The following is a 26,954-nucleotide window of genomic DNA, read 5'->3' on the forward strand; positions in this document are numbered from 1 at the left end:
TGAAGTATTTAATTTGTAAAGTGGTGGAGAGTATGTGTTGCATTACAGAGACAAAGCACATCCCTGCTCTGTGGTGTTTAGTGGAAACAGATCAAAGCATTCCATCATTCCCCTTTACCTTATCCCATCATGTTATTAAATTGTACATGAACTAATAATGATCTTTTAGAAAACATCCATTGTAAATAGCTCAGTAATTTGAACACATGACTAATGGACTGTGGTTACTATTTGCTTTGTCTATTTATAATGAATTATTTCTGAGGTTTTCAGCCTCAGTCACATGGTGTTATTTCTCTTTTCCGGGTCTTATGTCTGTCTGGATAACCAAACATTCTTCAAACAGGCAACAAACAGAAAATAATAGAAACTTATTTTAGGTATTAGGTTTTCTTGTTAGTTCAGTGATCCTTTTTCCTGCTCAGATTTTATTTTTTTTTTTCAAATTTATCTATCTGGATGAGGAACTGGAGACACGAACACGAAAATCAAAACAAATGGCACTTCAAGAGAGTTAAGCTCTTCAATGTAAAAATATTCACAAAATTGTAACAATTCACAAAGCAATAATAGTGATGTAACAGGTAAATCATGTACTGGAGATGAGCCCTCTGGGTGAGGCCTTTCTTAATTTATTAATTCCCATCAAAATTTTACCTTCCAAATGATTATTTTTTTTTCCAATAAAGTACAAAATGCAGTTCAGAATGGACTAAGAAGTGCTGAGTACTCACAGCTTCCTTCAGTGGATTCATGAATTTCACAGTAAATACATTTGACTGCTGGGGATCCTAACTTGCCATAATGGCAGTCCCCACTTACTGCTATTGTGGGCAGTCTGCTCCTTCTTGGAGGAAATGGGATTTTTTTTGCCACCACACACTGAGCTTTCCTCTTTTGGTAATATTACTTCAGTGCTGAATTAGCTTCAGTTAATTCTGCAAGCTCATTACTCTTTTATGACTGCGCACATGTTAGTACTGCTGCATTAGCTCATGTGAGGCACTGGGACTTCTGGGAACACTTGCTTGGGAACAGCATTAAGCTATGCTGCCCTATGAATTAATTTGCAGTGTACTGAATATGTCTCCTTTCTGGGCATCCATGTGGAAATTTTTTAATCTAAAAACTCATTAAATAAAAGCAGCAAGTAATGAACTTACACTATGAGAGTGACCTAGCTCTATAGTCAGCATTACTAATACTCTCGTTTGGGCAATACGTGAGGTTTAATACGTAGTGGAAGGTGTTTTATGTGTGGTCGGACACGTTGAAAATTCACCTGTTTGCGGGCGTGGATCAGTATAGTCATACAACAAGGATTTTAGTAGCCGATAAGGGATCCTTTTTTGCTGACTGGAAACTGTGGAAAGGGACTACAAGCGCAGTGTGGTAGGAATACAAAACCATACTTGACTGGCATAACCATCACTAGTGGTGGCCTAGTGCCATGTAGGGTGTTTTTTTCAAGTGGCATTTCTGTTCAAATGATCCAGAAGCATGGGAGAGGAGTGTATGATGTGAGATTTAAACTATACAAATTCTATTGATTTCTGTGGAAAAAGAAGGTAGAAGGCAAGGGGAAGTTCACAGAAGTAGCAAAGGGTAATTAGGAGGACATACGTGCCCTCAAAGCAGTGAGCCTATTTCCAGTCCAGCTTAAATCAAGACCCTCAGCCATTCCTGCTGGTCCAGGCTGAAAGCATTGTCAATGTTTTCCCACATACAGTGCTTGGTAATGAAGCTGGGTGCAGCAATCTTACTTTTACAGAGTATTGTTAGAGATTCCAGGTTTCTGAAAATGAATGGTGAACTGGCATTCCTCATCAGAACACTTGCCAACATGTTCACAGAGCAGTTCTGCAGATTTTAGGTACTGTTTTGAACAGGTAATGTCAATAGGTATGAGTAAAACACAATTTTTAGATGTGAAGTTAGGGACCAAAGAAGGAGAAAAGCTCAAAAAGTCTCTGAAAGTAAATTGAATCATTTATGAGGTTAGATAAGGTTCTCAGAGGAGTGGTGGAATAAATAATGTACGTAACTTTAACTTCAAGGATTTACAAAATGACATTAACACAATGTGATTAGAGGATTCTCTAATTTGGGCCTGGAAGCCAGGTACTTGTAAGGATGCCCAGACAGCTGTGGAAGGCCATGTCTTGAGCTTTAACCCTGTATTCTAAGAGGGCCAGGGACCAGCTACAGAACTTAATAGTATGAGCAGGCTAGACAATTCTGTGTGTTCTTGGTAAGGCATTTTTTCTGATGTAGCTACAACCATTCCTGTAAGCAAATATGATGGCTTCCCTATTGCATGGTATATTAACTCAGAGACTCTGGTGTAACAATTGCTGATGCTCATAACATTAGGGATTGTAATAGATGAAGAAAACACTGAAAGCATGCCGGTGAGCAAACCCCAGGAATATTCTACTCACTGCTACTTTTGAAATAGAAAATTTTAAATACACAATTATTCTGTGTTTCAGTGGACTATATCTTTCTGCCCTTGAACAGCATGAATACATCCATTATAAGTCAAAACGCTTATTGTGTAATATCTGGGTATTATGACTATGAACACTACATAACACAGCAGAGTTTCAGTATAGTCCCTATCGTACGAGATCAAGTGAAATGGTATTTATTACTTTTGAGCATTACTGGAATAAAAAGAATCACTGTACAACTAAAACAACTTCTGTTTGTGATGAGCCCTTGGGCTGGATGTTATACAGGATCAACTTTGTTGCAGAGTTTGTTTTGCACATTTAAGACTCACAAAGCGTGGGCAGCTTTGGTAGCAACAATGCGACAAACTAAACCAACACCTTAGAATACTGAGCAGTGCCTTTATGTTCCAGAAGGGCTCTTAAGTTGTTTTTAAGAGAGAAAGGCTGTTGGGGCAGAATGTGTAGATGTCCTGTGTTGTCCCTGGACAGTATGCTGGGGAAGTAGAAATCAATGCGATGTGGTCAAAGTTCTCAGATTTTTTAAAAATTGTTTTACATTAAAAAAGTTCAAATGTGAAAATAAGGTATTTAGCTCTTGTGATAAAGAAAACATTCCTAATTTATACCAAAGCCAGTTTTTTTCTTGCTTTAACCATCAGAAGGACAGAGACAAATAAAAATAAATACAATAAAAAATGAAATCTTTATTTTTTGGCTCATTTGTAATATTGTTTATGTTGTTTATAATAACAGTTTCCTGCATGCATTTCACCAACACATTACAAGTCAAAAGCATTTGTAAAAGAAAAAAAAAATCTACATTTAATGTTAGCTTGTGTATGAAACAAAAAATGTCCTGATCTTGATTTTACAAATGTGCTGTTTGTTCTTGGAAAATATTGTGGATCCTATTTGTACAAGTCTAGTGCAGCGTGATCCAAAAAGAATAGGCTATGTAAACAGACACTGCAAGATAGCAAGGATTTCATGAACAATGAGACTATCTTGGAACTTCTGATGCAAACAGCGCTAGAAATTCGCACATTCCCCTAATACTTTCCTTGCTATGTCCCGTTATCAGATATAACTATTTGGAAACAAGCTGGGTTCCAGATTTACACAATTTACTTCACATTGAAATATATGCAAATATAATATTAAAACAAGATAGTCTACAAATACTCACTCTTTTCCTCATAGTGTGATGATGCCAGTTTGAAATTACCGTGGTTAGAAAGTAAGCCAAATGAATGAGGAAAGAAATATAAGAAACAGTGATTGAAACTTCAAGACACTTTTCTTATATACAAAACTGTTGCCAAATGGTATTTCTTTACATTATTTATATATGCTAACCACATTTTCAACAGGTTAAACAGTTTGCAATATGGCCTGTACAGTCTGATTCTACACCATATAGTAGCCACTTCAAACTTAAAATGTAAAACTAAAGAAGTTCATAAATAGCTGCAAACTATTGCTTAATGATTTGAAAGAATGAGGTCTGGTTGGACAATTTGATTCACTTCACCACTGATACATGGCTTCCTATAATGGAGACTGTGGGCAGTGGAAGGACCAAGATAGAGCAGCAAAAGCATTGACATGCATCAGTGATACTCGCCAAACTATCTATAATGACGTAGAATATAACATGTCCTGTTGAGCTCTTGCAAATTACCCATACTGTGGTACATATCTAATGCAGTTCAATGTGGCAAAGCCATTTAATTCTGTACTCAAATATGCACGACAGTATTCTGTTAATATTTACATGGAAAAGGGTATTTTATTGATTCATTGGATGTTTGCCACATTGAGAGAAAACAGTAACTAAAGAACAGTCTAGGAAAAAAATTGAGCTGTTTAAAGAAAACCAATAAAACCAAAAAAAATACCACCAACCCCCGGGTATATTTTGGTGAAGCTATTTTTCCAGTGCAGAAATTGCACAGTATTTTTTAAACTGTGAATATTTTAACAAAAACAAGAACTTGTTCATGTTTAATGATTTGCATAAAAATAAGTCATTGCAGATTCCTGTAAATTAGAGGAGACTTTCCAGGGACATTAATCTGGATGCACGTAATCTGGATCCAGCCGTACATGTAGTTAGAACACCTCAAATTTTAGAGCAACCCTGAAACATGGAAATTCTTAAAATCTTTAGCTTTGTGCAATGTCATATTTTTATTTATGCATGATTGACAAGTGCAGAATGCCTATGCAAATCAATTCTAGCTGTACATTATAGAGAATCTGAGAGTAGAACACCTGCTCCTCATACCTCTTTCCCCAACGTAAAACCTATTACAAAAATAGTCACATATAATAGTAAACAACTCGTGAATTAAAAAATGGTAAATACACTAATACTAATTTTGTAAAAATATGACAAGTGTAGCAGTTGCATTACAAACAGTGAAGATAATTACTGTTCTACATGTTTTGCAGTATATGAAACACAAAAAAGTATCGCTTTGCACGCATTTCATGCTCCGTTTTCTCTGTGGAGCCACTTTTTCCCTCATTCTTAGTAGTGTCAGCTGTAGTGAAAACAGTAACCTCTTGTCAAGTTTGTTACCCTGATTCACAGAGTCACAGTTTGATGATGAAGGTTCACTGTTTTGTTATAGGCACTGACCTTAAGTATATATATAATGTATATATACGCACACACGCACGCGCGCACACACACGCACATATATATGTGTAAAAACTGTCAGTTTGGCATAAACCTCCTGCAGGAGTCCAGCTGATGCTTCATTCTCAAAGACTGTAAACAAGTTGTCCCACAAGCAGAATTCTTAGATCTTTATTTTTTATTTTCCCTGACATCTTTACCTTTGTAGTTCTTTTCTGCTTTATCTTTTTCATATTTTTCTTTGTCTGGCTTTGTTACACTGTCATAAGAAGGTGGGGAAGTTGTAGAGGAACTCTCATCCGTTTTTTCTGGAGTGGAGTTCCCATTTAGTTTATCAATAATTATCTCTTTTATAACTGGTCCATCTTCTTCTTTGTTTTTATTTCTGTTATATATACTAGACACCTTTTTAACTTTTTGCTTTAAAAGGTAACACCTGTAAGCACGCTGAATAATGACAGCAGATACTTCCTCCTGTTTTCGTTTTAATGTGGTTGTAATAGGTTCATAGGAGACTTTAGAAGGATTGGCTGCCATAAACCGATCTTCCATCTGTATTCTGAGGGCGTCCATCTCCCCACTTTCCCCCAAAACACGCTTCGTGAAAGCAAACAAGATGTCAAGGCAGTGAATTCTGTCGCCGCTTACCATGGGCAGATCCATTGCAATAAGCTGGACTTTGTTTGGTTTTGCTATAAGAAGAGGAGGATCTAAAGATGCTGCAAAATCTGATAGCTTACTGAACTCTATGAATTGTGTTGCATCGGGATCAAACTTCTCCCAGACTTCATAGAACATCTCAAAGTCATCCTCACTCAAGGGTTCAGCGCTTTCTTCAGTAGCAACACTGAAGTTCTCCAAAATCACAGCAATGTACATGTTCACCACTACCAGAAATGATATGATAATGTAGCTGACAAAGAAGAAAATCCCAACAGAAGGGTTGCCACAGTCGCCTTTCACAGAGCTCCCCGGATGATCTTTATGGGGGTCGCAGTCTGGCTCCCCACTGTTAAGAATTGGGGCCAGCAAACCATCCCAGCCAGCAGATGTGGTGATTTGAAAGAGGCAGATCATGCTGTTGCCAAACGTTTCAAAGTTGAACATGTCATCAATCCCAACTTCCCTCTTAACATAGGCAAAGTTGGACATGCCAAAGATGGCATAGATAAACATGACCAGGAAGAGCAGCAGACCAATGTTGAACAAAGCAGGAAGAGACATCATCAAAGCAAAAAGCAGAGTGCGGATTCCCTTGGCGCCTTTAATGAGACGCAGGATTCGACCGATTCTGGCGAGTCGGATCACTCGGAATAGCGTGGGGGAGACAAAATATTTCTCAATCATCTCGGCTAAGAACATACCTAAAGAAATAAAAGTGAATATTTAAAATATAATTTTAAATTTGTTCATTCTTTACCTATAGAAAGATTGATTTGTTGCTATCTCAAACCAATCAATATAGGGAGTCTGTGTTAGAGCAAAAATTCATGCAAGTTACTACATTTTATCGAAAGCTGTTATTAAGGTGAAAGCACCTTCCTTATGTTGAAATGCTATCTAGGAAAATGGAAATAATCCTGGAAAGAGAAGTTCCTGTCTTAGATTTAATTAGTTCTTGAAGGTGAGCCTATTACTGTCTTTTATGAAGGACTATATTGGATTAATTTCTGCAAATTAATTATTTCTTTTACCTGATGATCTACACTGTATCAGCACAGCCTCTATCAGGTGTATGCCTCTTTAAGACTTAAGTTTTGTCACACAACTAATTTGCACCTTGGAGAGTCATGAGCTTTTAGTTGACAGATACCTAAATTTTCACCAACACCTTAGTTAGCAAAAGCAATTAAAAATTTCACCCCCTTCACATACTTTTAAGTTTTAGTACTGAAAGCAAATTTATGGTTAGTTCACATATACTACTAAACTTTCTACTTTATATTTCTGCATGTTAATCTAACGTGCCAAGTAGTTCATTTCTGTCTTTTGATGTGGATAATGCCAGTGAATCTAATGGGAGAGATGAAAATTTTATATGCAACATTTCATATTGTGTGCTATAAAGTGTGAAGATCTGAATCAACATGTAAGTCATATAGGAAACAGAAAAATTCATATTCAGTATCATAACAGCCTTGAAACAAATGTTCCCTTTTCCTTCCACTACTTTCTTGAAAGGGAATTGCTCTTACCTACTATGGAGAGAATCACAACTACAAAATCAAAAATATTCCAGCCGATAGTGAAATAGTAATGGCGAAGTGAAATCAATTTCAGGACAAATTCTCCAGTGAAAAGGATAATGAACACAAGGTTAATCCGGGATAAAATTGTTTCCATTTCTTTACTCTGATCATCTGTTTCTACCATCATTGTGACCATGTTAAGGCAGATGAGTATCATGATGCTGATGTCAAATACTTGTTTGGTTACAAAATCAAAGACCATGCCTTGGAATTTGTTCTGCAAAAACAAAGATGGAATACAGTTTATACTCTGAAAATATTTGCCTTTACAAATGCCAAATAGGAAAGAAAGTTCCTGCAAGATTAGGAGTGCAGAGCAAGACCCATTCACAATACATCTGTTAGTATACGCCAAACCCATGGTGGTTTGTCTCATCCTGGTAGAGCGGATCAAGAAGTCTACTGCTGTTGGCTGAAGGGACAGGAAGGGAAACAGTGCAATAATAATGGTAATAACATTGTGAATTTGTATTATTGGTGTTATAAAGGTATTATAACTTGATACCCAGCAAGAGTACCAGCCAAATAGAAATTCATTTTCTGATCTTTATTCTTAGATGCTTTTAGAATACTAACTCCCAGAGATGTCTCTCTCTTCCCTAAGCAAATCGTGCTTGGTGAGATCATTGGACCACTGAAGCATGTCTCAAACACACTATGACTGCAATATCCTAGTTTTCCTTTAGTACTTAGCTAAATGTTTATTGCCATATGTCTCTCCTTATAAAGACTATTTTTAACCCCTCAGTGCATAAGGTGCAGCCAATTTTTTATTTTTTCTGTACACTGTAGGAGTTCAGTAAATAACAGAGTAGTTTCTTATCTTTGAGACGGATTTATCCTAGTTTGTGCTTTATTCAGTGGAGCATTCTTTTATTCTGTAAGATTATCTACATCTATCTTTTTCTTTCACATTAGGTGACCATTGCCGCTTCTGTCTTCAGCAGCAAGGGCCACTGCATCCCCATTTCCTACAAATTCTCTGGGAGAATTCAGAACAGAAAATGAAGTTTATCTTTGGTTAACAAAAATCAATAAATTATCCAATCAACTTCACTTTTTCTAGGATTTAGGCAAGGAATTATGAAATTTATCACATTAACCTTATTAAATCCTATAGATCATACTTCAGAGTGTATGTTTTTAAATGAAACATGAAGGATCTAGTCTGCTGAATTAAAAAAAAAGGCGGGGGGGTGGACACGACAAAGTCTACCCTTGCAAGAAAATAAATGGAGAAAGTATTTTCTTTCCAAACATATAACTTTCTCTTGTCAGCTGAAATCATATTCCCAAATAAGTATTTAATATTAGGGGTATTAAAAATAACTCAAATAACTCTTACCACTGGCCTTGGTATAGGTTTCTGTGGCTTTTTGGATCCCAGTTTTTTCATTGCATTGTAATATTTCTTTTGTTCTTCTGTCATAAATATATCCTGACCTCCAAAGTAAAGAAATAATATAAAAACTAATTACTATCTTGTCCGTACATACAACATTTAACTACAATATGACTCTCTGTAAAATAATATTACATTAATATTTGATTTATATAACAAAAGTTATTTTTTTCAAGTATTTACAGTGTGGATGCTCGTATGCATTCTTAACACAAAAAACCCCTGCGGTACTGGTGCCTTGCCAGGCTGACAGTTGAGTTTTTCCTGTGTCTTTGTGCTCACTTTTGCTGACATGGCTAAAATGATTTTTACTATACTGATGCTATTAAATAAGTTGCTGATTAGGATATGGTTAGTGCATAGGAGCCTGACTGGTGCCTTACATGTCCTAAATTCTAGAAAGACTTCTAGGATTACAGCTAGCCAGGGCTAAAAATGGGGTAACTTTGAAGCATAAGTTGAGTCAATGGAGAGTATTTGGGTCTAAGGTTTTAATGAGGGTTTTAATGACAGCATCTTTGATATAAACTTAAAAGTGGTCCAAATCATGCCGTAGCAAATTATTAATCAAAACACCACTGGAACCTTGACTAACTCAGATTAGCCTCTGCTTGCAGATGCAAATGCTGCCAGTCAGATGTGCAACTGACTGACTGAATTTCAGTATAATGTAAATTTGGTTATTGATGAGTCTGAACTAAGTCAGATGGAAACACAATGTTAAAGTCACTGTCTGCTAAACTGGATGTCAAATCCAAAGACATATGTATTTATGGCTCTTTTAAGAAGCTGAAGAATACTTCCATAAGGAAAAATTCCTCTAGTTCACCATTGACTTTTACCAGCATGCTATTGCTTCTTTTTATTTGGCAAGCGGACAAAACCAAATCATATGAAACAGCATACAAAGATTTAGAATGATGCTGAGGTTCTATTTTTTTTTCCCAGTTGAAGGCTAAGAATCACAAGGCTTCAAAATAATTTAAATGTGATTATTTGTATTTTTAGATTTTTAAAGTTATTTTAAATAAAGCTATATGCATTATCAATATAATTATTTTAAACATGCTTTTATGTCAAAAAATATCCTTCCTTTTATACCTTTGCTGTATTATTGCAAATAAATTATGGATTGTTTATGTGTCTAAAAAGTTCATCTAATTTATCACAAAAGTATTAGAAAAACAGAGCTCTTTTTGTACACATTTTTACTTTAAGCCTTTTCATGCCAGGTCTATTTGATTTACTCTTAACCAACTGTTTTAATCAGTTTGCATTACCTATAATATTACCTATTTCATGAACACGGTGCCATATTGTATCTTCATTAAGCGTCAACAGTTTATAATATTAATTAAAATTAATTTATCTTAATTCTTTAAAGTTAATTAAATAAGAAATTCCTCCATGACAGATAATATTCCATCTAATCAAAAGACTAATGCAGATTCCCTTTTTGAACTTTCTTTTTATCTCTTACACAATTTGCAAATTATTATGAACCAATTCATGATTTGTCCCTCTTTGCTTGTCAGAATCACATCAACAAATTTATCACAGATGATGTTTAAAAAAGAGACATTTTTATGCAAGGACTTGAAATACTTTTTGATTTTTATTAGCTTTACATAAATAAGTCAGTAATAGCACTATGGACACATTTAAAATACTTATCTTCTTTTTTTGTTGGTTGAAGTTGTCTATAATGACACCAATGAAAAGGTTCAAGGTAAAGAATGATCCAAATATGATAAAGATGACAAAATAAAGGTACATGTACAAGTTGTCCTCATATTTAGGTTGATCTTCTACCTACAAAAGATTATAAATTTTATTACCCATGAGAATACTAGATGTAAAAAATAATATATAATTTATGAATAGGTATATGCTATCTCAGTTAGAAAAGCATTCAGTTGTAAAAAAGACCCAACATGTCCATTCTAATCAATATTTGGAGAACTGGAAGCTGACAATGATTACTCATCTGGAATTTTAAAGTAAATGTGCACACAGATATGTTTATGTATGTACATACACATGAAGTTCCTTATATGGAAGGATGTAGCAATGTGGAACTGAAAGCAGTCATTAGTACTTAAAATTTTAACAGCACAAATATAAAAATTTTATATTGTGTTCAGTATATTTTCATGCAACTGAATCAATCAGTTTTACTATCACCTAAATCTCCCTGGAACTCTTTTGGTTTTATGTGAGTGTTCTTATGTCCAGCTAAGAGCACGTGCTTTCAGCAAATTTCTAGTGAGTCTGTGTTTTGCGAAATCCAATAAATTGAGGCAAATTGTTAAGGAGGGTTTTTTTTGATTCTTCCAGGTTCTACGTCTCAACACTTGCACCTCTACTGCACAATGTGCTAGAGTGTAGAAATGCTGAAGTTAATGAATCAGGATATATTACTCTGGGACACAGTTGTCACTGTGTGATGATGGATATCACTAGTGTGACTATATCCTAAGCTGTATAGAACTAGTTCAGGCATCTGTGTTGCACTTTTTTGTATAAGGTAAACATAGGTTTAGTTTTGTAGCCAAGATAAAGTTGTAATCTCTAGAAAACTTAACAGATGATCTTCAACCTTAAAATCTAATTGCACTTAAATAGCTAGATAGCATAAGCGTTCAACCTAAAGAAAGAATGACATGCACAGTTACAAATTATAAAACAAGATTAATATATTCAATATATAATAATTACATTATATAATCTTAAATTAATTCATACTCATGATTACCAAAGGAAGTGGTTAAAAAAAACACTTCTTTGTTTTTTTCATTAACATTAGGTTTTTTTAAAAAAAGTCCATTTAACTTAATTCAACTTATTTGGCTAAACAGAAGGAAGAGGAATTAATTCTTTCTGATACAAATTTTAAGATTAATGAAGTTAGGAAGAGTTAGTGCCTGGAAAAAATATATATTGGTGCTGATTATAACTTTAATGTTATCGTATGTGTAGCTGTTAAAATTCTATACTCTACAGCAGAATATAACCAGCGAATGATCTTTGAAAGTCTTACACTTACATCTCGTGAATCAACAGCAGCATACATAATATCCATCCATCCTTTGAAAGTAGCCTAGAAATAAAATACAGTTTTTTATCTTCCCTGTAAAAATCCGTAATGTGGAAAATAACTAGGTCACAGCATTTGGACCTTAACTTTTAATAAAGTCACCTCTAAATTTACAAACCACATTTAATACACAGGCATAATAAAATATTTTTCAGAGTAACACTAGGTTTTTTGAGAAATTATTTTTAAGGTATTCTCCAAAAATATAAAAAAATCAGGCTCTGAAGGTCTCAGAGAGGGCACAGTATGTTTAGAGCTGCAGATGCTTCCTTTGCAGATGAAGAATAGTAGACTCAGATAGACATTAATGCTGGAAGTGTTCAGGTAGAATCTACTAGAATCACTCACAGTGACAACAATTTTATCAAGTTTTCAGCATGAATTGATGGAGTCAGCAATACAGCTTCTGGACAGATACCAACATGCATCTGAATATTTTTGCTACAGCAAAACTGCCATGGTATTTTTAGAATTGCTTTAATCCCACATAACTAAAATGAATAGACTCTGTTCATGATAAAGATATACATTGGTTCTCGAGGGATAAGATTTAGACAAGAACAAAAAGTGAACTGTGAAAGAGCTGTGATTAACTTTTATAAAACTTTGGGCTGAGTTCCTATAGAGCCTTGTCTAGGTAGAATAAAGAGTAAGAAGAGTAAAACATATCTTTCATCATTGCTCTAAGGAAGCGATTTTCATGGCTGTGGAACGTCCACTTTCTGAGGAACACCAAGGGGTTGGTGTGACATGCTAATTGAAGGTGTAGAGTGCCTGCTCATTAGCCAGTGTTTCCAAGCTTATTCACAATAAAGAAAAAAAAGAGCGAAAAAGTCTGTGAAATTAACAGATAAAGAGCATCTCTCCTGAGGAGATTCTGGGGAGGAACCATCCCAAGGAGTACATTTGCATCTGTGTTCGCCAGAAGTAGCTCTGGTACTTTGGTACAGCTGCTAGTTTTCACAGGAGAAAACTTCCACTCTGGGAATATTCATGTCCTCCTGAATCTTGCAGTGCAATAGAAATTTACTAAGAAGGCATGCTTGGAACCAGGCTTCACAGGTCTTCCTGGCTCAGTTGACAACTGACAGGCATTTGGTGCCCTTTGCATAGCACCATTAGAAGACGAGCAGAGTTTGATACGAGCAATAAATATAAGAGAAGAAAGGAGGGAGAATGTCAATAGAGACAATCAGCTGAAGAGGTGACATGATACATGCTCAAGGATCCCTGAGTAGGAAAAGGGAGGAAGGGAATATTTGAAAGGAAAATAATGAAAAATCAGAACAAAAAGAAATAATGACAGAGAAGAACGAAAGGTCCACAGTAGTGATGTAGTAATTAAAGACCAACAGTGTCTGGTTGGGTGACAGATATGACATTTAGAGACAGCCTCAAGAGACTAGAGTTTTCCCTATACATCTTCAGAGGCAAGTATTGGTAATAAGATGGTTTGCTTTAATCTCTAGTACAAGGGTAGCGATGAGATCTGAAGTCAGAGGATTAGAATCATCATCCAGTACTACTACTCAGCATATGAAAGTTACATTGCCTTTAGAGGCAAAACGTTTTAAGCCAGGTAGTTAATTTGGGAATCAAGGTCAGCTGGGGATACTGATCTGCTCTGGGATAGGAGGGACAAGCTTGTCATTGTTAGATACCTTGGTGATATCAGAGCAGTAACAATCCCATGACATTCTGACATCTTTTCATAAAGTGAAGCTGTATGTCAACTTACAGACAAGTGATTCTGCAAAGTTCAATCATCTAAACATAATTTATTTCCTTCTTTCTTGTGTTTTGGGTCAGATATCAGCTATCAGAAGCTCCATTCTAAGCCAAGAGGCCTGTAAAGAGCTAAGGTCTTTATTTCTCTGGCATAAATAAAAGGTATGCTCAGTACCTAGAAGAAAGATGTTTCTGTAGCACAGTGCATAGGAAAAGGACTTGAAGGGGAAATACAATTTACAGAAATTGTATAAATTGCAGTAATTAATGGAATGAATGTGCCATGCAATACAATAACATCTAATGCTTCACAAGGATAATACTATATGTAACAGAGTATTTAGTATGTTATAATCACTCTTTAACAAGCATCAATGGAATACGATAGTTATAAGTCAAGAGGATTTTTTGTGATAGAAGTATTTTACATTTTTCTATTTTACCCACAGTTGAATGTCTTTGTAGTTTCATGTACTTCTTAATGAAATATATTTATTTTAGTAGCAAGTGCTGTTTGTCTGCAAACATCAAGAGAAAGTGTTACGTGATTAATCAGACCTAATACTCAATTAGGATCTGTCTGTCAGTAACTATCCATATTCTTCTCATGGGCAGCTCCTACTTCTTTCAGAGGATTTCAGACCTCTTACACAAGTATTACGATAATAGAGAAAGAATTGACTACATGTTACATGAAACACTGAGTGCCCCAATCTCCGATCTTGCATTATTTATGATTCCTTACCCTAAACCCACTTTTAGGTCTGGAAAATCAACCCCCTATTAAACAAATATCTGCCATGGAGACACCAGGTTGATATATTTTTATTTTTACCACCTAACTTACAAACTGGTTCCTTAGATGAGTATAGACATGAAGAAAAATCCACTCTGCCTCGATCAGGCTGTTGACAAAACAAAAACTATTTCAGTGTCAAAAGTACCTAGGTTAATGGATTTTTACTGTGAAAGAAGGTTGCTGTGGATGTGTAATGATACGTAGGAACAGGTTATGTGTGAGGAATTGGTGGTGGTTGGTCACTTCAGACCACATGGTCAGTTAGGACGTCTGCCCTCTTTTAAGCTGCTATCTGCCCTCTTGTCTTAAAACATAACTGAGCTCATAAAGGAGTGGAGAGACCTTTTTAATAATTGAAGGGACCTCTGACCCTTGTCCACCATAGCAAGACTCATGAACTTCATTCCTGAAGTTTATATTGTGCACCACTAAAAAGATTCTTGTACCTTTTACACTTATTATTTTCACATTATTATCATAATGATGAGACTGTATTGCCTAGCCTTGGAATGGAAAGTTATTCTACTATCATTAATACAAAAATTACAGGTAACAATGCACTAGAGTTGTGTAAGCTGTACATCATGGCTATGAAGAAATTATTTGACTAGCTAACAGTCTTAATGACCATTTTTCCTAGACTTCTTTAAAAAAGAGCAAAAATGAAACATAAAATTTACTTACTACTTGAAGCAGAGCAAGATATCCAGCTCCTACGTTATCAAAGTTTACTTTCACATTTTTCCATCGGGCACTTTGATTGTTTTTGATGAGTTCCTCACACTGAGTATAATTGTTGACATCACTGACGTCAAACATCTCACCAGTCGTGGTGTTGACACAGTGATAGAATTTGCCAGCAAACAAATTTACTCCCATGATGCTGAAGATGAGCCAGAATATAAGACAAACCAGCAATACATTCATGATAGATGGAATTGCTCCTACAAGGGCATTTACAACCACCTAGTGTACAAATTAGACAAAATAGCCACTTAGTTTGTGAACAGAAAAATAAAAATACTTTTAAAATGTTAAAACAGCATTAATAGGGAATGAACAGTTAAAATATTACATGAAATTTATCAGGAAAACATTATTTAAGGTTCAATAAAAACACTAATGAGATTGCAAAAAGCAAGAAATAAAAAAATATGGAAACCAAGACAACGCAAATGTCTGAAAAAAACTCAAAAAGCAAAAGAAAACCTGTTAGTAGCAAGATGGATTCTTAGAATTTGTGTGCTCTAGAGAAAAAGAGAGAAATAAGTGTTAAATTCCAACCATACAAATCAAAATCTATAAATAGAAAATAAACAAGGAAAAGATCAAAGAATGATGATATGGAAAACTGAATAAAAATGTAAAATGTGAAATAAAAATCTGCACATAAAGCAATCATTACTAATGATTTTATTCTCAGAAACATAACGGATATATTGCCATCAGTTTATTTTAGCATCTACATACAGCGTAACATAGTTAAGCATATCTTATTTAGTTTTTATTAACAGCATCTGCTATAAGTCCTGGTTTAAACTACCTGGCTCACTGTAGTTGCTCTTACACATACCTGTTACGGCTTTTGTTTAACTTGGCTGCATTTACAGTTGAGCTACTCTATATGGGCCTGTGGCAGTAAAAGATCAGATAATATCCCTTGACAAAATTTTTCTCTTATTGTGATTGAATTAAAAGAAAGCTGCAGATATTTGGACAATAATTTTCTACCAAATCAGTAGACTGCAGTAGATTTTAGTTTACAGTTTCAAAAATAGTAGTATTTTTCAATTTACTAATTTCTCTGAAAGTAGTTTAAGATCAATAGAGGTTTTGCCCATTTATTAGATAGGGACTTATGTGTTGTTTGCAATGCAAATCATGTCGAACATAGCAGTAATGGCCACCAGACACACTCCTTTACACTGGCTACTGTGGCCACCTCCAGACGGTATCAGCACACTCAACCTACACAGGAACCACACTATTTATTTGGGAGCTTAAGACCTATGACCAAACTATAAACATGTATTGCAGCATCTGAGTATTTTAAGGTGAAAGATTCAAAGGAGATTTCTTAATAACATTACCTTGTTAATGTTTTATGCATCAGCTTTTCCAGGCAATAGCATAGTCTGCATTTTCAGCAGATAGCTTGTAAGAGTTTGGTGGGTTTTTTTGTCAGATTGGCAGAATACAAAAATAATAATTTCCTCAAAAGCAGTGATTTAGACGTGTAGGAGGAGAGGTAAGATGGCAGCAGACGCATTCATGTGAAACAAAGGACACTGCCTGAGACAATGATTTTGCATCTCTCCCCTTCTATACTTCCAACCCCATCCTTATTTCAGGTATTTGTTCAGAGAACCTTTCCCTAATACTATGGCGTTTAGTGTGGATTTTTTTTTCCCCAGGTAGACTGAGCTGCAGGGAGGCTTTAGTTTCTGGTGTGTCACTGTTGTCAGCTTCTTCACCTTGTTTTGTTTTGTTTTGTTTTGTTTTGTTTTGTTTTGTTTTGTTTTTTCTGGCTGACCCTGTTTCATCCTCAACCACCGTCAAACTAACAGAGAACTAAAGTTAGCTACAGAAATTTATAAAATGAAGTCCCCAGCTAAACTGGAGAAAAAAACCCCAACCCTCTGTTCTAAAATTTCTCATGTCTTTTTACTTTTCTGTTTAGGTCCACAAATCAAGGGAAATGTTAACAGTCAGGGGCTGGGATAACAACTATGCAGCAGTGAGCAGGCAAATTTAATGAGCTCAAGGTCTAATCTCCAAATGTAAGCTGTACACATATTGCGTATAAGGACATTTCAGAATGTCTTTTTTCCAGACATTTTTGCATGCATTCCCATTCTGGAGTTCTTTGAAGAAGGCATGAGCATCACACTTCTACATTAATTATTGTATTCATGCATTCATTCAGACTCATTCATTTTATCTCACCCTCATTCCTTCAAATCGCGACAAGGCTCTTAAAGGTCTTAAAGCTCTTAATGTCCGAAGCGATTTAATGGCACCAAGTTCAGAATAGCCCAAAGCATTGGCTATTAAACTAACCAATGAGACCTACAAGAATACAGAAATATATAAATTATTGTTATTATTAAAATTGTTATACACTGTTTATTTAAAAATAATATAGATTCAATCAACGGGAAGATTAACAATGACAAAACAATGACAAAAACACCATTCTTGCTTATAGTGACAATGGAGGCCAAATCCCACAATTCTCATACTTGCTGGAGAGGCAAGAGGTCATATGAAGGCCTGTTTGAAGAAGGACTATATGCTATTAAATGACTGTTATAGCTGGATATGGTTTAACAGTCAAATGGAAGCACACTGTTGGTGAAGGATAACATTGTCAGAAATATTTAAAGACAAAATAGTCATACTTTCAATAACTTCATTAAGTTTCAGCCTTCAGCATTTTAAAATTCTGAATACATTAGGATAGTTTATTAACTACTGACAATATTATTAATATTTATAATATAGTGGTTAATTAGCTTTTGTTATAAATACTAGGTCAGACACTCAGTTCACAGCAACAATCACCAGGGTATCTATGAAATATGTATTGACAGCGGTGGTACTTTCTCACTTGCTTGACAGCTCTTTCAATAATTCTTTTTTCTCTTCTAAGTATAGGAAAATATTGTGGGATAGATATTAACAGATGCTAGCATTATAACAGTAAGTGCTTTATTATCTACAACAGTAGTGAGCTCCTGATTCATGTTACAAGGATTTTATTATAAACCAATCAACTTCAGGAAGGAGCAATTAATTTGCTTCTCAAATGGAACTGAGTTTTATATAGTGTTAATGTGAAATAATTTAATTTATTTTGAGCCGTTTCGGAGACAGGAATGGGGAAATATCATACCTTACTCATATTTTATTCAGTTCTACCACCAAAAGCATAGAAGACACATAAAGGAACATATTTCATAGGCATATTTCAGTCCTTGAAAAAATTCCTCAAATGCTCATTTCTGTACCTTAGCCTAGAGACTTCTTCAAATAATTGGCTGTACAGAAATAGGCATTCACTGATAATGGTGGCAAGATTTTGTCCATTATATGAAAAGGTGTTCTACTATGTTATTTGTATGCATAAAGAACAATTAGATGAATCACAAACTCAAGAGTTAAAAGATCATGTCTCAAAACGACAATCCAACAGCAGATAGAAATCAGTTATTCATTACTATGTTGCTATGCAAATTAATCTAACAGAAAATAATATTGTAGTGAACTCATATCACTGTACCTTTCTACTACCTTTTACTACCTATTACATGTCAGGATGAAATTCTTTTTGTCAAAGGAAAGGCTTTTTATATGTAATGGATAAAAAAAACTCACTGTGACAGCAGCATATTTGGAAGATTTGTGAAGGAACTCACTGTGACAGCAGCATATTTGGAAGAAAATCTTGCTGATTTTCTGTAGTCTAACTGAGGTCTGTTTTCTTACAAGAGATAACATTATTATTTCTGCCTTTACATTAATTATTGTCATTGTCATTAATAATTGTCATTAATACAATTTTTTGTCCTGTGATTCTACAGTAAGAGAGTTCTTTTTTATCCTTAGACACTCTTAATACATTCCAGAGGTGACAAGACATGGAATTCTCTGAATTTTTAAAAGAATGTTCATTGATTCACTCATATCAACGAGATACCCAGACATGACAATAAACTCTAGTGTAAAGACAACACATTTTACAGATCTGAAAACACCTACAAAATATTTATTGAAAAACATGTCTCACTGAGAGTGCAAGACATCTCTTTCAAAATTGAACTCACATTAATGGCTCCTTCATTTTATACATTTCTTCCCAAAGTAGCACTGTGCCTTAGCTATCTTTCAGAAACAATACTCTGTACAAGCTAGTTACATTGCTGTAGCTCCTGTAACTTCAGCGGCAGTATGTATATTGGCAGTTTTTAGGTTCTGTTTGCAAATCATTCTCCAGACTAGTTTGTGCTTTCCGTTTCAACCTATTCGCAGCTTTCTTACCATGGTGCTAGAGCCCTTACATCATAAACCTGAAGTTGTTTCACAGAGAAATACTTCATGTATTGTAAACAACACATTTTCCTCTGAAGGACAGTTCAACTGAAAGGCAAAGATTTTCTTGGAATTCTTTGATATTAATTCTATTGTATATACAGCGTAAGTATATACAGCTGTTCTGTACTGCTCTGGTTTTTCTCAGTCTTCTTAGCTTGGTCTTCTGTCATCTGTTCCACCTGTTTTGTTGCTAGTAGGTGAGAAAATAAATGTCTCTGTACACTCATAAATAGATTAATTTTTTTCTTTTCAGACAGGAATGCATGCAGATGCAGTAATTTTAAGAAATCAAAATGAACTGAAAATGGTGGAAAGAACTTTTACATTCATCTAGAACTGCAGGGTTGTATATCCCCATTTTTGCATATGGATCTTCTAATGTAGACATCTGTTGCAAAAAATGTTTTGAAACTTAGCAGTCACAATTAGCTCTGTTGAAAATCTTCACTCAGAGTTGTCATCCAAGCCAGATCATTGGTCATACAGCTCCACATTGACTTTATTTCTATTTAGGCCTAAAATTTTAATCCATATGAATTCTGTGCTGCTTGGTGAGGTGGCAAATTTATGTGATTTGATTCCAGTTCCTCAGTGGCATATGGCCCTCCTCGCTTCCAACAATGCTTATCCTATCTTTTATGTAGTTTAAGTGTTCAGATATGACACTTAACTATGAATAAAAATAAAGGGCAAGATTTGGAAAAAAAATCCAAATATTTTTCTTTCTATTGAGAAGTTAATGATTTTTCTTATTTTTTGAGAGATAGATACTATATTATGAGTTTTCCAGGTAGGCATTTTTGACATTTGGAGACAGGACACTGGACCCAATGTAGCCTTAGGCACCCCTTCTTATGTTATGGTCCTATGCTAAGATAGTACCATTTTTCCTATATGTAGTTGGTGAGTAATGCTTCATTTGTGGTTTTGTACTGGCAAGTATTCAAAATTCATTTTGTTTAGATGCATAATTGCAAGCTATGATTCTGGTCCCTAACTCACTGAACAAGAGCCTTAGGTTTCATGCATATATCATCTGAATATCCCTTTGACTTAATTAATTTCATTAATGTTTAGATTATCGAATGTTATCAGAGTATACCATGTTAGGATACACATAAAGAAATATGAGGCTGTCTAGGAAGACGAAGTGACATCTCTTTCTGTATCTGTTTCCCAAAACATCAATATGGTCATCTTCATATTTCTATTATGAAGTTGTCGGGGCAACAGTTGCCTCTTACTCTGCTTATACAGCATTTAGTATATTAGTATAATGTGACCCTGATCTTTTCCGGAATGTTGCTGCTGAGTTAATTATTCTGAAAAGCTAATAAAAAGGTTGAGAGCACAGTTTAATTGAATTACTTCAACTGTTTTAACAAAAAGCATGAAACATTTCTAGCTAGATGAAGAAATATATAAGCCATCAATATGACTAACTTTTAGTGTACTTTACAGCAAAGCCAATTGGAGGGGTTTTTTGCTATATTTATTTCATTGTTCAAAAACTGTACCCACTGAAATTTTATCAGGCATGAGCAATCTCAGGAAGGTCAAAGATTCGTTCCACTTACAGATTCATTACTGCCCCACAGTATTTGGCAAATACATGATTTGTTTTAAATGTTACCTATTTCCATTTCATTCAGGTACAATTTATTAACACAATAATTTAGAAATAAAGCGTCTATACCAAATTATAGGAGTACATTATAAAGTTTAAAAACATACAGCATAAAACAGTATAGATTTAAGATTACCTAAGATTACCTATCATAGTAGCAAACTACACAAACAAATATAATAATTCACAAACTCATTGAGTATTCTCGGATTCCCTGTCTCCTTCTTTGATGTCCTATCTCCTAGTTTTGTTTGTGGCAAAGAGAACTTAGAGTCATTACAGCTGTACATCAAAACTACACATAATACTCATGACTGACAGCTTCTGGAAAAAGGGGTAAGAGCAGAAACTAAAGTACGGGATGACATACTCTGTAGCATCTAGTTGTCCTGGGGTAAGATATTGCTGTCTCAAGCCTTTACTGGATATTTCTGCCATAATTTGTCTCCTAAAAAAAAGCTAATGTGTCCCTGCATCCAAAATTCCGTCCCTTAGCTTAAACCACTGATAAATGTGAACAAATTGAACTAATTTACCAGATTGTGATTTTGAATAGATAAGGCACTCCACCCAAGCCTCCTTGCTACAGATATTGTTGCATATAGCAGAAGAGTGGGGCAAAGAGATAGCATGATAAGGTCTTAACCGAGGTAGCCAGATACACCAAGAGCCATCTGTCATGGCTGTAAACTGACAGAGCTGAAAATTGCAATTTCTTTGTGTAATTATTAAAATCTAATTTGATCACAATCACTGAGAGCAACTATTGCTGTATCTCCCAGTGAGAGATTCAGGTATGTAAGACATTAAAGGTTAAAGCCCTAAAGGGCTATCAGTGTTTACTCTTGAATAATTTTAGAGGATGGAATTAAACAATTTGATTAACTTCAGTCACTTCTAATGAAGAAGAGCTCACTGGTGTTCTCACTGGGAGAATGCTACTGAATCACAGCTGTTTAAACTGCCTGTTAAAGCAGTGTAGGTTCTCTGCTTTTCTATAGGAAGATAACATGAGTTCATATATTTCTTTCAAGTGCTGTCTGGTGGTGCTAAAGGAATTGCTGAATTAGCCTTAGGCATAGTAAGACATTTTTTACCACGTTATGGAACATTGAATATAATTCTTCAAAAGTAGAAGGTTCCAATCTTATTTATTCATACTTTTGTTTTTAAAATTAAAAATCATGGGTAAAAAGTTGGCAAAATAAGCTGATTTACTTATGGTGCTGTTTTTCGTCATTCTGAGAGCCTGCTCAGATAACAGCATCTCTGAGGCTAAACTATTATTAAGAAACCATGGAGTATGGCTTAGAATAATCTGTTTAGGTTTATGTTACAAAAAGAATAATTAAAACATGAGTTGTAGTTTATCTAAAAAAAAATTAAAATCCATTCTTAACATAATCCTGCAAGGGAGCATCTGTCTTCTACATTAACATCGTCTTAAGAAAACCATTCACACTGTTCCGTTCTAGTGTAGATTTCAGGACAGAGCTACAGATTAACAGTATAAAAAAATTAACATGAGTAGGTCTTCTATTTTGAGTTCTGGGCCAATCTAGCTAGGTTTTTTTCCTCTGATAGTCACAAATTTGATACATTTCTATTATATACTAATAAAGAATAAGTATTAATGGGACCAGGATTTATGTAAAACTTCTAAAGAAATATGATAGCTTGGGCAGAAATTACTATAAATGCACATTTGCCCTGAGATGCCATCTCTCAGTTCTACACTGAGGACATGTATAGCCAATGAACTGGGTCAGATAATGTGTGAAGGCAAGAGACCAAAATATTCTGGGAGTAAAACCAGCTTTGATCCCTTCTGACAACATAAGCAAGGCCTTTGCACAGAAGTATATCACAGCTGGGAAGGCAGCCAAGAAATGTTGTGTTCTCTTCTATCATAAACCCTGCCAAGTCATAGCTGATTTAACTATTGCAGATTGTCAGCCCATTAAAACTAATTAATTTTTAAACCAAGTAGCCACTGTCTTTCTGTTTTACTAAAAATCATAGCAGTATAGTTTTGTGGGATGAAGTTCTGAGAAACAGATGAAATCTGGACCACATGAATTGTTTCACTTGCAAAACTGCAATGTTTGTAGAGGAAACTTGCACAATGTAGTGTTGTTGTTGCTAAGGAGTAAGGTACATGATCAGAGTCCATTAAAAATAGCATGTTTCAAAAGCAGGTTTTTTCCTCATAAAATCTCAAGTTTGATACAACCTGGGTACGAAATTATAAACCATGAAGAATGAACAAACTGATGGCCAGCCGTCCTTTTCCTTCTGGCATATAAATATAGTTTAAATAACACATCCAGATCACTGCAGGCTATTACTAATGCAGTGTGATACAATGTGAATTATTTTTGCATGTTTATAAGAAGATTAATTAGCAGTAATGAGTTTTACAACATAAAGGACTTTAATATAGTGAATTTTATAATATTAAAGACTGTGTACTTACATCAACAATCAGGAAGTCCAGCCAGCACCAGGCATTAGTAAAATATATTTGAAAACCATATGCTACCCATTTTAAAAGCATTTCCAAAATGAAAATATATGTAAAAACTTTGTCAGCATATTCCAGCATGGTCTTGATAGTTTTGCGCTGTTCAATATATATATCTTCAAAAGCCTATGAAAAAATATATAAAGTTCAGGTATTACTAATGTTTCACAGAATATACATGGTGAAAATAAGGGATAAATCAATAAAAAGTAAGGAGGTCAGAGCTTTTCCCTTGTTCTTCTGTATCCTCTTATTTCACGTATTTCCCACCTTAAACCATACTTCAAATTGGAGCAACTTTATGTATTCTGCACTGTCTGGAATTGACTAAATATATCCTATTTTACTAATGAATGAAGAAATAAACTTTAAACATGAATTTTCTTCCAGTGTGATATTAAGAAACTTTCACATAGACACACAAAAAACTCCTTTCTTATATAAAATCTGTTCCAGATATGTACATTCCATTCCATAAAGCAGTTAGGGAGTTTACATTTCTATCCTCCATCAATCCAACTGGTGTCTAAAAGTCAAATTAAAGCACAATGTATTTCCTAGAATCTATACTATGCACGTTGATATTGTAGCAAATATTCAACTTAAGTAAAGCTGGAAAGGTGGTTAATGTAAATCCTGTTGCAAAGTGGTTACCACATACTTCCCTATCTCCGGCCTCCAAAAAAGTAAAAACATAACTTAATTACTCTTTTTTTTTTTTGGTATGGTGTTTCATAAGCAGAGTCCAAGAAGTGGCTGAGCCTTGAAGGAATTAAGGGCTTAAAATCATATATATAGCTATATATTCACAGTTAACAATGGGCCTTTGTACTCAAATCTCTTGATAAACATGCTGAAAATTGGCAGGCAATTTAAATCTTGAGTGTCTATGCTGGCTTAAATAAATTTGCACCAGGGTTACAGTGGTAAACCAGAAGTATCTAAAAAAGTGCATGTGGAATTTAACAAAATTTTTCAAGTTTGGGCCAAGTTTCATTACATCCCGAAATGATGGAATGCAGGTAATTTTATACAACTCCAAGCAAAATAGGTCTTTTTGAACCAAATTTGAATTTTGCTATTGCTTCTCAGGAGATATCTAAATATTTCAGCATAGAAATTTTTTTCTACTTACTAGTGCTCCACTGCTGAGGAGAATCATGAAGACAATGAAAGTCTCAAACCAGTTGTGCTCAACTATGCTATAGCAGGTTTTTCTAAGATTCCACCATATTTTTCCTTTGCCATCCTCTATACTTACTTGACAACATGGAAATTTCTGCACACAACCTGCATTAGATTAAGAGATATTAGGATCCAAAAGCAAATTATTTCAAAGTCAATATTTACTGTGGTATCAATAACATTGTTAGAAGCTTTAACAAATTTTATGATAATTTTTTAAATTAAACACTGGAACCCTCTTTTATAGGATCCTGAATATCTGAATTTAGATAAGTAATTTGGAGAGGAACCAGACAATACTACACATAATTATGAGTAATCTCAATCCAAAAAACATTGATATTTTTCACTGTTGGCATGTAACTGTTCCATTTGTTGATGGAATCTCACAAAAATTAATTTGTTCCAAATTTGAAGGGCTCTTTCAAATAATTGAAAAGCATTTTAAGAATAGAAAAGCTAATGACGTTTCTTGGTTACACGATGTTTGCAGTGGCCAGGCAGATGAAGTTACTCAAAGCCTAGGGAAACCTTGTTTTGTCATCTGATTTCCAGCATTCTAGACTAAGAGCGTTTTCTTTCAATTATTGACATCATGAAGGTCCACCAGATTTAAATATGCTTAGTAATAATGCCATTTTACTAATACAACTTTTAGGTCAACAGTTATTCTACAACCTTCTGTAAAACAGGCTTCTGGTTCAAGAGCTTCTTCGCTTTCAATTTCTGCTTGCTCGCCCTCTCCAGGAGGGGCAATATCAACTGTGCTGCCTTCTGATGAACTGGATGCATTTAGTTTCTGCAAGTAAAGTTCCATAGGAAAAATTTTTTGCATTAGATACACATTCTTTAAAAAATGATACTGAATCAAATCATGCCAGTCTCTGACTTTTGAAGAATGCTACATTTATACTGATAAATACGCATTGCCATAAGTAAAAATATAGTAATGAGTTATACATCGTATAGTTTCGTTTCCCAGTTTATCTTCTTATAGGGAGCAATTAAATATAATTGGGCTACTAACCTGATCCACATGTAAGACTTCTGAAGTATTCTCAGTAGTATTACAACAGGAGAGCTTGCATGTATCCCACACTCAAGTTATTTAATTTTCTTTCTTATACTGGATTACACTGAAAACGTGTCTTAGTTTTCCCAGTGAAATGAACTAACAGAAAGTTCCACATATATATTCATGTCACACTATAGATTGTGTTTTCACAAACATACACTGTATCTTGATTAAAGTGTTGTAAATTTAATGGCGTTTAATGCCAAATTTCTGCACAATTTAATTTTTGCAGAAAGCACAAATTACCAGATCTGAAATCTCTTATTTGCATTCCAGTCTCCTGTGTATATTGAGAGACCTTCTGAGGTTCTTTCCGTCCCAAATTTTTCTATCATTCTACTACTTTTGTGTACGGTGAAATACTATGGTCCTTACTATGCTTAAAATCCCTCTAGATCTGAAAACTGCAAGAAGTGGAGAGTGATATGAAGCAATTGAAATTAAGTAACGTTTTACCAAGTACATTGAAATTTGGATCAGGTCAAGCCGTTTTTCCATCATGCAAGTCTGCCCATAATTTTGTCCTTTTAAGAAAACATATTTTGAAAGGACAAACCTCCTAAAGATACAAACAACTAATTCAGTAATTAGACATAGAGTTTGTAATTTGTTTTCAGTTGTCGATACTGTTTGCATCTTTAATTGTTTTTATCCAAGACACATTCTCTTTCGCTGTGAAATAAGGCTTGTAATCAGAAAGCAACATTAAAAAAAGCACAAAAGTGAAATATATCTGGTTATTCCGTGTACCAGTAATACATAGGAATTTCGAGAGGGATCTATAATGCACCTCTAACTTAAATACTTTGAATTAGAAAGTGCATTTGGTCACAGAGTAGGTTGTGGTTTCAGCTTAGTAGATCTGGTCATGCCCTTTGACATGTATGAAGACCTTTCTATACAAATTTTTTGCTTAATACCAAGTACTTTTCACATTTAGCTTTCAAGACAGTGACATTTTTAGAATACATAAAAAAATGCTACTCAGATTATTTGAATGCTTTTGCAATACATAATAACCAATAACTTAATAAAGTTAGATTATTTCCACATTCTCTCTCTCACAGAGACACT

At 34.7% G+C, this 26,954-nt stretch overlaps 1 protein-coding gene across 3 annotated transcripts in view; it reads right to left on the reverse strand.

Annotated features, from left to right (window-relative positions):
* Window positions 1–3,140: 3,140 nt before the first annotated feature.
* The window catches only part of LOC106895266 (sodium channel protein type 2 subunit alpha), a 76,683-nt gene continuing 52,869 nt past the window's right edge, over window positions 3,141–26,954 (reverse strand). For all 3 annotated transcript variants that reach the window (XM_014954584.1, XM_014954587.1, XM_014954586.1), the window contains exons 19-28: window positions 25,484–25,604; window positions 24,756–24,910; window positions 23,573–23,746; window positions 17,322–17,444; window positions 15,060–15,341; window positions 11,798–11,851; window positions 10,426–10,563; window positions 8,695–8,799; window positions 7,296–7,566; window positions 3,141–6,464 (exon numbers count right to left, since the gene is read on the reverse strand). In XM_014954584.1, coding sequence (XP_014810070.1) covers window positions 5,272–6,464; window positions 7,296–7,566; window positions 8,695–8,799; window positions 10,426–10,563; window positions 11,798–11,851; window positions 15,060–15,341; window positions 17,322–17,444; window positions 23,573–23,746; window positions 24,756–24,910; window positions 25,484–25,604 — 2,616 coding nt within the window. In that variant the 3' untranslated portion in view covers window positions 3,141–5,271. The remainder of the gene's footprint in view (window positions 6,465–7,295; window positions 7,567–8,694; window positions 8,800–10,425; window positions 10,564–11,797; window positions 11,852–15,059; window positions 15,342–17,321; window positions 17,445–23,572; window positions 23,747–24,755; window positions 24,911–25,483; window positions 25,605–26,954) is intronic.

This window comes from Calidris pugnax, unplaced genomic scaffold (genome assembly GCF_001431845.1).
Source record: "Calidris pugnax isolate Ruff unplaced genomic scaffold, ASM143184v1 scaffold103, whole genome shotgun sequence".
Lineage (NCBI taxonomy): Eukaryota > Metazoa > Chordata > Aves > Charadriiformes > Scolopacidae > Calidris > Calidris pugnax.